This window comes from Falco cherrug, chromosome 12 (assembly GCF_023634085.1).
Source record: "Falco cherrug isolate bFalChe1 chromosome 12, bFalChe1.pri, whole genome shotgun sequence".
Lineage (NCBI taxonomy): Eukaryota > Metazoa > Chordata > Aves > Falconiformes > Falconidae > Falco > Falco cherrug.
Genome location: NC_073708.1, coordinates 21900658 through 21914921, shown reverse-complemented (window position 1 = coordinate 21914921; position 14264 = coordinate 21900658). Strand labels below are relative to the sequence as shown.

The 14264-nt window shown below is 35.5% G+C and overlaps 1 protein-coding gene across 9 annotated transcripts in view; it reads right to left on the bottom strand.

The window, feature by feature from the left end:
- The window catches only part of USP33 (ubiquitin specific peptidase 33), a 42266-nt gene that overhangs the window by 12173 nt on the left and 15829 nt on the right, over positions 1 to 14264 (bottom strand). For 6 of the 9 annotated variants that reach the window (XR_008734745.1, XR_008734746.1, XM_055724734.1 and 3 more), the window contains exons 8-18: positions 13328 to 13397; positions 11902 to 12015; positions 11125 to 11203; positions 8542 to 8962; positions 7976 to 8116; positions 5035 to 5147; positions 3761 to 3932; positions 3554 to 3658; positions 2936 to 2969; positions 2067 to 2112; positions 1149 to 1329 (exon numbers count right to left, since the gene is read on the bottom strand). Coding sequence is in view for 6 of the 9 variants with exons in the window: in XM_055724734.1 (XP_055580709.1) it covers positions 1149 to 1329; positions 2067 to 2112; positions 2936 to 2969; positions 3554 to 3658; positions 3761 to 3932; positions 5035 to 5147; positions 7976 to 8116; positions 8542 to 8962; positions 11125 to 11203; positions 11902 to 12015; positions 13328 to 13397 (1476 nt within the window). In the remaining 3 variants the exon portion in view is untranslated. Of the gene's footprint in view, positions 1 to 1148; positions 1330 to 2066; positions 2113 to 2935; positions 2970 to 3553; positions 3659 to 3759; positions 3933 to 5034; positions 5148 to 7975; positions 8117 to 8541; positions 8963 to 11124; positions 11204 to 11901; positions 12016 to 13327; positions 13398 to 14264 lie in introns of all 9 variants that reach the window. The other 3 variants (XR_008734747.1, XM_055724737.1, XM_055724736.1) reach the window with 2 other exon arrangements.

Sequence of the window (14264 nt, the reverse complement as noted above, 5' to 3'; positions counted from 1 at the left end):
CAGACATGACCTGCACATTAACTTCTCTCAAACTCAGGATCAGCTTTTTTTTCTGAATTTCTATCAGCTCGTGGAAATTAGGGACACCACTTTCAGCATATTCTTGAATTCTTCAAGCAGCTTGTTGTCTAATGCACTCCTGAACCACAATATTCAAATCAAGAGTAAGAACTGTCTGAACAACTTACCTCAATCAGTTTCCACAACGAACTCTTTTTAAATCTTCGAGTGCTTTATAGATGTGTAACAGCTCCATGATATGAAGACCATACTTAACTATGTTTTGAAGACTATTCATAATATATTTTAAATTATTACTTTTTTCAAACAAATTAAATGGCTGGTAATTAAATTTAAAAAAATATCTACTAAACTGATTACAAGAAACATCATTCAGCAAGCACTAAATGGAAGATGAAAAAGCATCCTGAAAAAATGGAAACAACTTCTTCTAAACAATGAATACCTTGAGTTTGGTGAGTATGAGGGTGTGGGTAACTTCTATAAAATTCTATCAAGTTTCTAGCTTTAAACTTTTCTTTCTCCTATTTTCCAAATCTTATAAATACTGAAAGCACCTACACAGAAACAAGCTTGACATATAGCAAAAAGATGTTTATTCAGCTACTCATCACTACCCATAAATAACAGTTATTGCCTGTTTTGGGGTTAATCGGCAGTGATCATCCAAGAGCACATCTTCAAAAAAAAGTTACTTGTGTCTTTGTGGCGCTTTATGAACTCTTTCCAAAACAGTAAGGCATACAAACCATCCAAACTCTAGACAAACAGCAGCTGTGTAGAACAGCTGATCAACTGGTCATCTGATAGCAGGTAACATTATTTGTACATTTATGCTGTTCACATTCAACAGTGCATATAGGTTTTTTTACTTGATATTCCAGGATCTGTTAATTTTTTTTCCGCCTACAATTTTATTTAGGTATGCCATACAATTTCAAAAATGTGTCAATTCTAGGAACAAGCCATCTTACAGTTCAAGGTAAAAATCACAGCATTTATCTTTCACTTAATTAACAATGCTCTTCCATCTACCTTTCACTGCACGGGTAACATCCTTGAACAGAAGTGCCAATATGAATATCAACTGCAAATCAACTGCAAAGACAAAACAATTTCATACTTACTGCTGGCAGTTCCATGATGGCAGATGACAGATAGAAGATCATAAGTCATGATTTGAGCTGGACTGTCCTTTGCAAGGAAGGGCTGAAGATCAAGGCCTTCCAAGGGAAAGGACACATGGGTCCCAATTTTTGTAGAAAACATAAGTTCATGTCTAAATCTTTTGAGATGAATGCACAATATCTGTAAGAAGGATCGACAGATTCACTCAAGAACTGTACATGGTACTATTTGATGTTTAATAACTACACTGTGTATGCCATCTTTTCCTTTTATCATCCCAAAAGGATGACTTTTCTCTACAGCCTGAGGCAATGATCACAAGCTCTATGTTCCACAGGTTGTTGTTTTTTTTTAAATCAATTGCAGCTCAAGAAGTTAGAAATGAATTTGTAATTACTGAAGCCTTATCTTACTGACAGTATAAAAAACAAAACAGTCCTGAACAGTTACTAACACTGATGCAGTGGTAAAAAACATACCTTTTTTCTTCCTCAATGCACCTATTGCACAATCTTGTCAAGAGGGACATTAATTCTTCATGATTATTGCAGTCCAACTCATGTTTTGAAGTGTAAGAATGGATTACTTTTAAAATGTAAAGTTACAAGCATTACTTATAGAAAAGATTTCCAGTATGGCCGTGTTATTTAATTCTACAATCTACAGTATAAACAAGCTCTGCAGACTGACAGTAACAACATAGAAAACCCCCATTATTCTAACTTACTTTTCATGTACAAGGTTCACTTTCCTACAGGGTGAATAACCAAATGTTGCTCACATTCTTAAATGCCAATATGAAGATAAGCTTTCATCATATAACACTATAAACACAGTTTACTTCATGCAACTCATTAGTCTTACCACATTCCTAATCATGCAGAAAAAGTGCTTTAAAGTGCATGTAGTAACAGTACCTCAGGAAATTTCTGCACTTTGCAGAATTTCACTCCATTTCTTAACCTAAGCAAAGAAAGAAATAAAAATAAATAAAAAAACCCCAAATCAAAACAAGCAACACTTAGTTCTGAAAAGGTTTTACTTTATTGTGCTACATCAGCAAAAGTCTAAGCTGAACATCACTGTAGTAAACCCAAAATATTTCTGGAATGTAGACTAGACGTGGAGTAGCCAAAATGATACAAACAGTCACACTTGGGAAGAAAAGACAATCTGTACTGCTGAAAAATTCAAAGCAGTAAGTACAGATAATCTAGTTCTATCTAGCTAACAGTTTTTCTTAGCATAAAGAATTTTAAGCTTCATGAAAGCTGATCGTTCAGCAAAAAAGAAACCAACCAGGTTTATTTTTAAGAAATTACCTACAGCAGATCACCAGTGATATAGCAAAGAATAACATTAAGGCTTTGAGCAGTCTTCAGAACACTTCTGTTTCTCGGTTCTTTAGTATTTGAAGCCATAGCACATTTATTTATTTTTAACACAACTAAGTGACCTGCTGCACATCAATTAAACCTGCTGGTAATACAGAGGGGTAAAAGCTTTTATTTTTATCAATCAAAAACAATTTAGAAAGCTCTAAAATTGTAAGGGAAATGAAAAAGAATTAAGCACGTTTGGTTTGCAATATGGAATGACAAGTCAGTGCTCCCTGACAGCTGCACCTTCCCTACACTAAATTCCTGACAGCCAGAACACAAGGATGTAGCAAAAGATTAATAGTACTCCAACACATCCAAAAGAAATAAATGCCTCTTGACTAACAGAGGCATTAAAGCACTCAAATGAAGACAAGTTAAAACAAACAAGGTAAGAGCCAGCTTACTTTTTACACCTTCCACAGCTGTACATGTTATCACCTGCCAACATCAGGAAGAAGAAAACCAGCCATTACTCTCTAAATACAAATACTTATCCTTCAAGCACATACATTCGATATGTAACAGTTTCAAGGGAACTTATCTTTAGGGTGCATTCAATATTTAACAGTTGTAAGAGTCGACCGTAGCAACTAAACAGAAAGGGTCTCAGGTTTTATGCTTTCAACTATGAAGCAGTACAGCATAATCCGAAGAGACAATGGTGAATAATTTAAAAGGGAAATAATTTACTAGGTCTAAATGAAGGTTATGAGAATGAGCATTAAAATAGTGGGGTTTGAAATTTTTATTAACCTTCAGCTGATACCATTTCATTCAACCAAATTCAGATTTACTTGACATTTCTAAAGCAGTTTTCATGGGCATTTCTCGCCTCGAATATTCAGTTGAGTGAGAAGCTTACCTTTTTGAAATGAATGATCCCATAAGAGCAAGGAATGACTGTATTACAGTCTAACAGGTGGCCTTTGCTTAATTGCATGAAGCTAAGGAGATATTAATCAGCTTATTGTGATAGGAGGAAAAAAACCAGAAGAAACATGTTTATGTAATTAACCTCTTACCCTTGAGCTCATCTCTGGCGAAAAAGGCAGCAAGACAATCTTGTAAGGTTACAACTGGACCCCAAAACCAGCTAGGAACACATGAGACAACAAACCTGAAACATCATTGACAGAAAAGAAAGAAAACCAACAAATGTTCTGCCAGAAGAGCAGAAACTGGAATTTCAAAGTAGATAAATAAATAAAACAGGGTAAATATTATTTACCTTTTGAAATATTCCATAAAAAAAGCTATCCATCCCTGGGGGGCATACGCTTCTCCACATGATCCTGTCTTGACTAGAGATGTCTGATGACTTGCAGAATGGAGTTTAGCAAGATCTTCCTTACCTGGAATAGGCAAGGACAAATCCTGAAAGGTCTCCAGAGTTACAGAAAGCTAAAGAAGAAACAAATGAAACAAAATAAAGTTAAGCTTGAAGAGAAACAGCAATTAAATTGAATTCTGTGAAGTTCACCAGTAACTATTAAGTCACCACATAGCTGAAAATTCCACTAGGTAGCAAATTAAGTATAAAATAAGGAGACGTAAGAATTCATTTTCTAAAACAGAGGAAGAAAAAAAAACCATTGGAGAGTGAACTGCACATTGTTATAACAAACTTTTTCTTTTCCAGTCATTATTAATTATTTGTCTACCTACTAGTCATACAAAGCACTACGATTTTTGCCTCAGGCTCCGGTTACGCAAGCTAGTTTCAGAAAGCTTCAGTCCACTGTTTTGACAGTATTTCACTTTGACGTTAGCTTGACCTGATGTAACGGGAACCGCTGCAAGAGAGACCCAGCTGTGCATTTTCCTGCTTCCATGCTGGGTTTAATGATCACAGTCACAGAGTAAAACATCAAGCAAACTTATTTGTTTTTTGAACTTGCTCACCAGGTTACCCTGAGGTCTTGGTATTCTTAGATCTAAAACAAGGGAAGCAGTAAGGGCATTTAACTGCATCAGGCTTACGTTTAAACCTTATGTTGAGAAACTTGTCCCCAGTCCAAAGATTTGGTTATCCAATATTTGATACTATTGCTTTGAAACGGAAGTGGTCCACTAGACATATTTAAGTAACTGACTTTTCTAAAATGATCATGTATGTTGTTCTAAGTAATTCTATGAGCAAATAGTACAGAAAGAAATAAACTGTTCTTATGTTGCACTACATCTCGCAGTAGAGGACAACTTCAGAAAGCAATTAATGATTCGTATCATCTGTGTCTTTACTTGGATTTTTTGAAAGACATGGATTTTCTTAGTCTCAGTCTACCTGATGAGACTGTTACAGCAGCCCAATTAGACTACAAACTTTTACGTTTCTTTGTACCATTATGTACCTAAAAACTTATGACAGTAGCAGGTATGCATTAGGTTATACCCAAGTGAAGTTGAAGAGCAAGCCTCTTTCTCCATTCTTGTTGTAAGCCAATTCTCAAAAAAACCCACCAAAACAAAACATTAAGAGCTAGAACTTCCCCTCCTTACTCACCCGATCACAAGTCAAGCACTGTACTGAGCTTATTATAGTCCCATCAAATATATCAGAGATAACACTCCTGTACTTCTTGCGCTTCTTCCTTTTTGGTGATGATACAGCTGAAACTGTAAAATTACAAAAATAAAATGCTGAAAGTAAACTAAGATATAGCAGATTCTGATTTCCCATAACTTTGCATAATATAATTAGACACCACACATATTTAGGGTTAAATTATAGCCAAATATAGCCAAAAATAAAAAAAGCCAAGCCCTGTTTTCTATTAACTAAATATTTCTTAGAAATACTACTAATACCAGGCAATTCATGGAGGTTCCTCAAGTAGTTTGTAGGGTACAAAGACCACAAAATTTTGCCTCTATTTAAGTAAAACTCAAACTGCCGGTCTTGAAAACTATAGCTTACTGCTACATGATTTGTTTTGGCAAGAATTCCCCAGGACTGAAACTTAAAAAGACGCATTCTATCTGATATTTAATTTGATCACATCTTTCCAGGAAGTTTTAAGCATGCTGGGCCGAAGAGCTCATACACAAGCTTATTGTATCACAACACTGATGACAGTGGGTTGAAGTAAATGTAGTACTAGAGTCCAGCCTAAGAGCAGCCTACAAAAAAAAAAAAAGATAAAGTAAAACTCCAAGCTCCCCACTCAAATCCACTACTAATTAGGTAAACACAGCAGAGCAGTCTCTTGGGCTCTATAGATTACTGGAATGGTAGGCTGAAATGAAGACCACAAAACCTCTTCTGGAGTCAGTGTATTACCCAAAAGACCACTCAAAAGTCTCGTAGGAGTCAAAGGCAAACTCTGCCAAAATGCTGACAGCCAGTAACAAGCCAGGCAGTGAAACATGGAAATAATTACAGTGAGAAGGAAACTGAATTACTCCAATAAATCTTTCACATAAAACACATCCTCCCAAGGCTCCTTTGTACATAAAGAGTTTGCCCGTAAGCAAGTACTCTTTTCTCTTCACTGTCCAGCATTATATATTGTCTCTGTATCATCCCATACCAAGAAGTCTGTCCAAAATAATAAAAAGAGTCTGAATTCAGAAGTACTTCCAGCAGAAAGAACGGCTGCTAGAAGTCATCAGAAAACCCCTCTTTTTCACAGTGCATCATACATATTTTATTTATTATGGACACAAACTGCCTCATAAAGCCTTTTGCCCAGAATTATGTAAGGTTCCTTTCAATCACTTATTTTGTCACTGAACTGCTTTAAGATGGTTCTAAAGTCTTTATTTATCAGTAATGTGGAAGATGTGCTGTATTTATCCACACTGACAAACAGCAGGAAGAAATGCCATCTTAGAATTGTGGCACCCCACAGATACCATGTGCTTTAAGCAAGGGGGAAATGGAAGAGAAGAAGGGAACAGGTGCATTGTAACTAGGTGTCAGCCCCCAGACACAAGCCCCAGGCACACTAGGGAATTCCTCTAGTATTATGGGGAATTAAAACCCCAACAATTTCTGAGCTTTCAAATGGCTGCTGCGGTACTCCCCTAGTCCATTCTATTGCATACATATCTGTTCCCTCAGTACTCAATAAAGATGACCAGGAGTTACATTATTAGGAAGTGGCAAAAATCAATAGTCGAAGATTGGAAGAGACCTTTGGATATCACCTGGCACAGTCTTCTTTGAACACACACTGTTCAAAGCAGCTTTAGTTGAACTCTGGAATATCCAAGAACCTTGGGGTATCTCTGGGTTCCTGCCTCTGTTCCAGTATTCAACCATTCATTGGAAAGATTTTTTTTCCTTCCACCTAATAGAAATGGAAGCAAGCTGCAGAAGGGAAAATTTCTATTTGCTGCATGGCTTCAAGGAAAGCCTGGCTCTGCCTTCTCTATACTTATAATGCTGATGACAGCAACAGTTCCCCTTTAGCCTGTCCTTCTCCAGGCTGAACAAACGCCACTCTCTCAGCCTCTCCTTGTACACGACAGGCTCCAGCCACCTAGTACCTCTTCTGGCAGACTCACTTCAGTTTGTCTAAAACCTTCCTGTAATGGTGGAGACAGTAGTGCATGACAGATGTAGCGTCAAAACTGCTGAACAAATGAACCAAGGAGATCAACGATTTAAGCCCATTAAATCATTGTCATTCAGCACCAATGCTAGAGCACTAGAAGGATAACATGAACATTTTCAGAACTTATCCTGGACAGCCTCTTGAATGAAAAAGCATCACACTATTAAAGTTGCTGGAGTTGTTTAGTTTGGTTTAATGCTAGCCTTAAAAGCATGTTCCAAAAGACAAGCTTTTATTAAAATAGTCTACTCTTAGACAAATGAGGGGAAAAAAGAAATTATATATTGTTCCTTGTGCCCTAAAGCTGCACTGTCTTGTATTTAAAGGCAGCAAAAGTCTAAACATTCTGGATGCTGATAAATATATTGTACTGTGGAACGCACCAAAGGAAATACTCTACATTGCAGAGACAGTAACAACCAGAAAGCAGCTAGCATTTACAATCTATCTAGAGTATAGGTACACATGGCTCCTTAGATCTTAATAGACTAAAAACATTGACTTACTGAACCTTCTGCTGATGAACCAATGTGCTTGTTTTCTGGTAAAGCATCGCCTTTCTGAGGGTATTAACTTTTCACATTACCCCTCTCTACAAACCAGTGCAATTGAGAAAGCTGTCAAAAAATATTATTCCACTCTCCCAAAGCAGAGGCAAATACAATCCATGCTTCAAAAGAATCAGGACTTTACAGAAGTAAAAGGAGTCTTATCATATGTCCAGCTTAGATAATGCTTCCTCTCACCACTAGTGATAGGAGATTAAAAATAAAAATAAATCCTTAGGAACAACATTGCATTGCTACACAAGACACAACAAACAACAAAACGAAAACTAATACTGAGAAATTCAGTACCAAGAAGGAGAAAATAAAGGGCCTATACCTTTTTTGTGGACTGGTGCCAGTGAAGAGCACGATGAGAATGATTTTGGAGGACTGTTTGATAAGCGTGTGTTCATCCCTTCATTCGATGATGGGGTTTGGGCTGCAGATATATCATTCATGTGGACATCACTGATGTACTCTGCAATTAACATTTGCATTATTTCATATATTCCACAAAAATATTTACTGCAGGATGAACAGACACAATGGTCATGCAATTTATTTAACAATACTGTCAGGTCACTGGCCATTTAGAAATGAAGGACAATTTCAATTCACATACCTTTTACGTTAAGAACAAAATCAAAACCCCCCACTCCTCTGGGTTATCTGAAACCTTACCCAATAAGGCTAAGCTTTTTAAAGGTCTTTAGCTTTTCAAAGGAATTCAAATCGAATTCAGAACATCTATACTGAAAAAACAAATTAAAAAGGTGCATTGTTTACAAGTAAATCCGCCTATGCTATTTGACCTCTCTACTGTATTCTACAACCCATTTCCACTCACAGAGATATTCTGGCTAAGAATTTGATTATTTCAATCACATATTAGTAATGTATTACCTGAGAATCTACTGTGTATCTGTACTTTGACAGTTCCCTGATTATTTAAAAATTCAGTGGTCTCTGAAGCAGTGTTTGTTTCTTTTTCCAAGTCTTCCATAGAATTTGCTCGTTTAAGCTTGTTGCTTGGTATTTTTTCTTTCTGCCAGTCTTTGGATGTGACTGAGTTGTTATCATCATCCTGAATTAACATGGTTGTCTCTGCGGGATCCTCTAGGACAGGTTTGAAAATAGCATCATTTTCAGTTTTATCATAGGTACCACAAGATTCACGGGGCTGAAAGCCTACATCTGACTGGCTCTTGTCTTCTTCCATACCCTCGTCTACACTCATAGGCTGGGCATCTTCCAGTTCCACAACTGGTTCTTTAAGTTCTTCGTGAAGCAAATCCATTAGACAACGCAAAAATTCTTGTGCATCCTAGGATTTTAAACAAGTTTTACAATATTATTCCATTATATTTGCAAGATATTAAAGTCATATCAGGAAAAGATACAGATAACTAAAATGAAAGCTATAGCTGGCTGTTAAAGAACGAGAAGGTAAATTCCTCTGTCCCAAGTCTAATGTTCAAAAGAAATTTCATTTCCAGGCCACACACTTGTTTCCTGCATCTGTTTCTTGCATGTCACAAGTAACCTTGTCATACAAGTTTCTCCCAGAAATGCTTCAATTCCCAAAAAGTTTACTTCTACAAAATACTGCCATAGCTTAGATGAATGATAAATGTAACTGAAGCAACTACCAACAGTGTGGTCAGACTGCAGCTTTGCTGCTAATGGAACATTTTAGAGACAGTTTTTTAAAACTTCACACAGCATCTACAGCAAAGCAACCACAGCCTTGCTTTCATTGGACACCGAAGTACTTCATTAAAAAGTATTATGGTGTACTTAGCTTGTCTTTCCAATTGCATCATACTGTCATAATAAGATTTTAATTCTTCTTCTCAAGCCTGGACAAGATTCCTCAACTATCAGTGTTTCCACAAAGAGCTGTTGATTATTACTACTACTCTAATCTGTGTTTGGAAATAATCTTAAAAGCCACTAAATTTCAACAATCCACGCAGCAGCTTGATTCCTGGCAACAGAGAGTATCTAATAAAGCAAGCATGGGAGAAAACAATAGCCACTTCTTGGCAACTACTACTGCTTCTTTTATTTTCCTTTTTGTATTTTGGTTGTTCATAGTAATGATTTTTGCTGCTTAACATTCCCATCCATCATAGCAATTACTTATTAAGGCTCACAACTGCTGACTAGAAAACATTCTTTTTCTTAAAGGCTACAACTATCACGTTTGGGTAATGAAAAAAAAAAGTCATTAATATGTCTATTTCCTGGTAATCCTTTCACACACACAAAAAAACCCTGTGACTCAAACCTCGAGACACATTAACTGATAACCATTCTTCACTGAGCAAAATAATTCCTTTTTCTCCCTGGAGATTGGACACGGCTGCCCAGCTTGCAAGGCTGGGCAACAGGAGAGTGTTGGTCACGAAAGAACTGCTTTGTTTTAATTGCTGCCGTGAAATCTACTGAACATGCAACTGAAGTGTGATCCAGGCAGAAGCTAAAAAGGTTCTCATTAAGTGTTGCTCTGCATGGAAAAAGGCATTCTCATCACTGTCCAAAGCTCTGAGAACGAAGTTGTCATACAGTTTTTGATTATCAAGATCAATTTTCTACTTTTCCAGAAACACATATGGCTCATAAGAAATTAATGAGTAAATTAAAAAAATCAAATTACTATTTAAACATTTACTTTACAGCTACATGCAGTGTTTCAACATTAAAACATGTTCTAAAACTCCACTCCACAAATACGAAACATGGTAACTGAAACAGCAAAATTCTTCCTTTGAGTAACAGCAGATTCTTGGAAGATATTAGTAAGCTTTTCTAATTACAAGGTTTCAATTTTTCCACTAGTCCAAAAGCTTTTAATGACGTACTGCAAACTGTATGAATGCAGCAAGATACTGTATAAAGAATCAACTGAAGAATGCCTTTACTATATATTAAATAGGCATAGATTATTAAGTTACCAATTTACAGTTCCCACAATACTGCTTACAAAACACACAGCAGCGGATGGTGGTTTTGTTTTGTGGTTGTTTTTTTTTTTTTTCTTTCAAAAATACTAAATGAAAATTGGATACTGTGTATTTAATTTATTTTTAAAATGTAACTGGTAGAAGAATAAAAAGATCTATTATATTCTTTTTTATTTTCGAACACATTTATCTTGTTTTCTAGGAGTTAGCAAATATTAGCAGCATTCTTTCACACAAAGGAAAAGTTTCAGATACACATTATTTTAATTTTCTTGAAAAAATGGAAAAGGAATTATTCTCAGAAGTTGCAGGCCTTTCAAGTATTTGATACAAATGAACATAAAACCTGGCTTCTGTTGATGGTTTCACTTCAGCTGATCTACATTTGAAACATGAACTAAAGTTTATGGTGAATTTGCTTTAAACAAATACAGAAAGCATGGTATCTTAAGCATTCGTGTTAAAAATAAGAGATAACTTTATGGCTTAGGCAGATTTAAAAGACATCAGAAAGTTTTACCTGTTGAGAGTAGCCTCGAAACGTTGGATTAACAGTTTTAATTCCTTGAAATAAACCAGTAGGAACAACAGAACCAGGCCTAAATAAAAAGAAAAGTTTTAAATATATAAATATACATTAAAAAGGAAGCATTTAAATGGAATTTTCTATAATCACTGGGATCATAATTTTCCCTGCAACTGAACTGTAACACATCTAACACCAATAATATTGATCTTAACCAAACGTAATACTGGTATTGAATTATTAACTATACAGTTTTTTTAACATCTGTCATCCAACAGAAACAGAGACTGTATCAGGCCTTTTATGCCATATTTCTTGCCAGAAAATCAGACAACAATTCAGACATATACTTGGCACTATGCACAATTACTGTTTCTTTATTTTTGTACTTATATTTTGAAGTACTTTCTTGGACAGAAATAACAATTTCCATACAAGGAAATAAACTGATAGAACATCGATACAGAATGATTGACACAGAAAGGATAAAGTAGTTCAGCATTTTAAATGTATTTCTGGCAGATATAAACTTATTTTTAAAAGCTTAATGCTACTTTGTATAGTGTTAATCATTTAATTCTTGTCAGATCTTTCTTACCGCAACTTACATCAATTATTTGTCCTATCTTTAGTAGACGTGGAAAAGAGCATGTTATAAGGAGTGTTTAAATCCTGCAAGTTAGTCTTTCCTTCCTTCATTTAGAGATTAATGCCTCCTTCATGACTCTGGAGTTCATTTGCAACCATTTCATCACTAAAATGATGCAATACCTGCTTTTGTGCCAGAGCTCTGTCATCAGCTTGAGGTAACTCTTACAAATTGCTGGTTTCTTATCTGTTCGGGCTAAGCCTCCACAATCAAGAAAAAAGTGTGTCAAAGGTGGGCTGATTAAAAAGAAGAAAGTATTGATTTTTTTCAGGTTGTTAAAATACAAGACAAAATCTGCATTTCATACAAAATTATTAAAAAGTAATACTATTACATCATTGAACAATTCCATTTCCTACATCCTTAAATGCTGCAACCAAACCTTTCCTAGTAGAATAACTTCAGCAGTACAGCAACACTGTTCCTCAAATACATTCTGACTTTGTTAAAGCACTATAAATGTGTAATGGGATTCAAATTCAAAGCTATTCCTTCTAGCCATCACAGAAGTACATACATACCACTACAGCAACATTCACCATAAGCCCAGTGCATAAATAGCATCTTAAACACATCTTTTCTCTAGAATCCAATAGTGACGCATGATGTTTGTAGGTAAGTAATTTATACTTAAATGATTATTATCTGTTTACTTCATGCAGTGTTGCCAACTCACATACTCCCCTTCAAGCCCCCTTTTGAAGTCACAATCCCTCATAAAGATTGGACCTATTTTTATCCAGGAAAGGAGATAGCCCAGCGTACTTGCAAAATCTGGCATTTCTCAACAGAACCATTTCCTCATGATTAGATGCCTTGTCCACTTCTTTACCTTCCAGAGAGCTTTGCCTCAGTACTCCTCCACCTCAACAAAGGATCTCAGTGAGGTCTGCTTAGCCCTGTATCCTGCCTTGGACTGCAGCCGAAAGCAGATGCATACAGTAAGCATATATGGCATATGCTCAAGTACTGTCCCTGCCTAACCATTTCTAGTGCAAGAATCTTTAGAGTTGGATAGTATTTTTATCTCTCCAGAGTTTGTAGATTTCTCCTTCATGAACTTGTCTGGTATCCCCATGGGATAATAAGAGTTTGTATTCTAGTTTTGCCTAGGATGATTTAGCATAGACTGTCCCAGATGCATTGTTTGTAAGGACTGAATTTGGACCTTTTGATCTTAACGTGTCTCTTTTTTTAATTAGGATTTATTCTTATGCATTTCCTTTGACTTCTTCTGTAGCAGGAAAAATAAACAACCCACAAATTTAATAGCTTTTATCAGATTTTCTTCCAGTTTCTAGAACTGCATATATTTTCACTTAGAACAGTGAGGAATTAGAAAGAAACAGAGAAAAAGCTGAGTAGCCCATATACCACAATACTTGTTTTTCCTATCAGTGACACAACTGTTTGTAGTACGTAAAACTGAGATTAAACAAATACATGTCTTATTCCATGGTAGTGCAGCCCTTCAAAATCATTAAGTCTGTCTTCAGAAACTGCATGTATAAGCAAATATAAAGTTACATTTACAATCATTTTCCTTACCAGTTGGAAAGAGCTTGTAAAGCTGCATTCATGTAACAAGTGTTTCCAATATTTTTTAATCCTGTTAGACCTGAAAAACACCATAAATATTCAGTGAGTCTGTTAATCCAATACAAGACATATTAAGGAAAATGCTTCCTAGAAAATATGTACTAATTCAAATACTCATGTAACACTTCTGATGCCAATTATGATGCAGAGGTGTAACTAGAAGAAACAGAGGACTCCTAAAGGAATACTAATCACTAGAAGTAGTAATTAAGTGTTTTGATCTTGGCTGACTAAAACACTTCAGACAATTAGACTGTATTTATCTTATAACTTTTGATGTTTTATGACAGCTGCAGATTGTAATTTAAAATATGTTTTTCAATATTTAAGTTTTACTTGAACTTAATGATTTACCTGCCCAGTTAAATTGTTGCCACGCTGCATTTGTAACTGTTAAGCATTATCACCAAAAGCTTCTCAAGGAAGATTTCATTCTTTTGTCTCAAGTTCATGCTAGTAGTCAGCAAACGTTTGCACCAAACGTTCAAAATCTACTCAGCATGTGATTACTCCAGAATCAGAATTATAATTTGCTACAACCAGTCTTTTTCTATGTCAATTGTATACCCTTAGTTTTTATACACAGACTGCTCAGTTTAGATTTCCCAACAGAATTTATTTTCAAGCCCAGATTGTTTACTTTCTTTACTGATATCCACATATAGTTTTTCCACACACATAAAAGTTACAATTAACATATATTCTTTCAGTGATTATGGAGTCATGAGAAACACCCTTTAAACATTTGAGGAGAGGCTACTTAAACAAATCATAACTATTGTATGATCTCAATTTTAAAAAACTAATCTGAAACAATTGCTATTCATAGCTACTAGAGTATTAAATTAATGAAGTAATTAATTTCAAAATAAAATTGGTTTTGTAT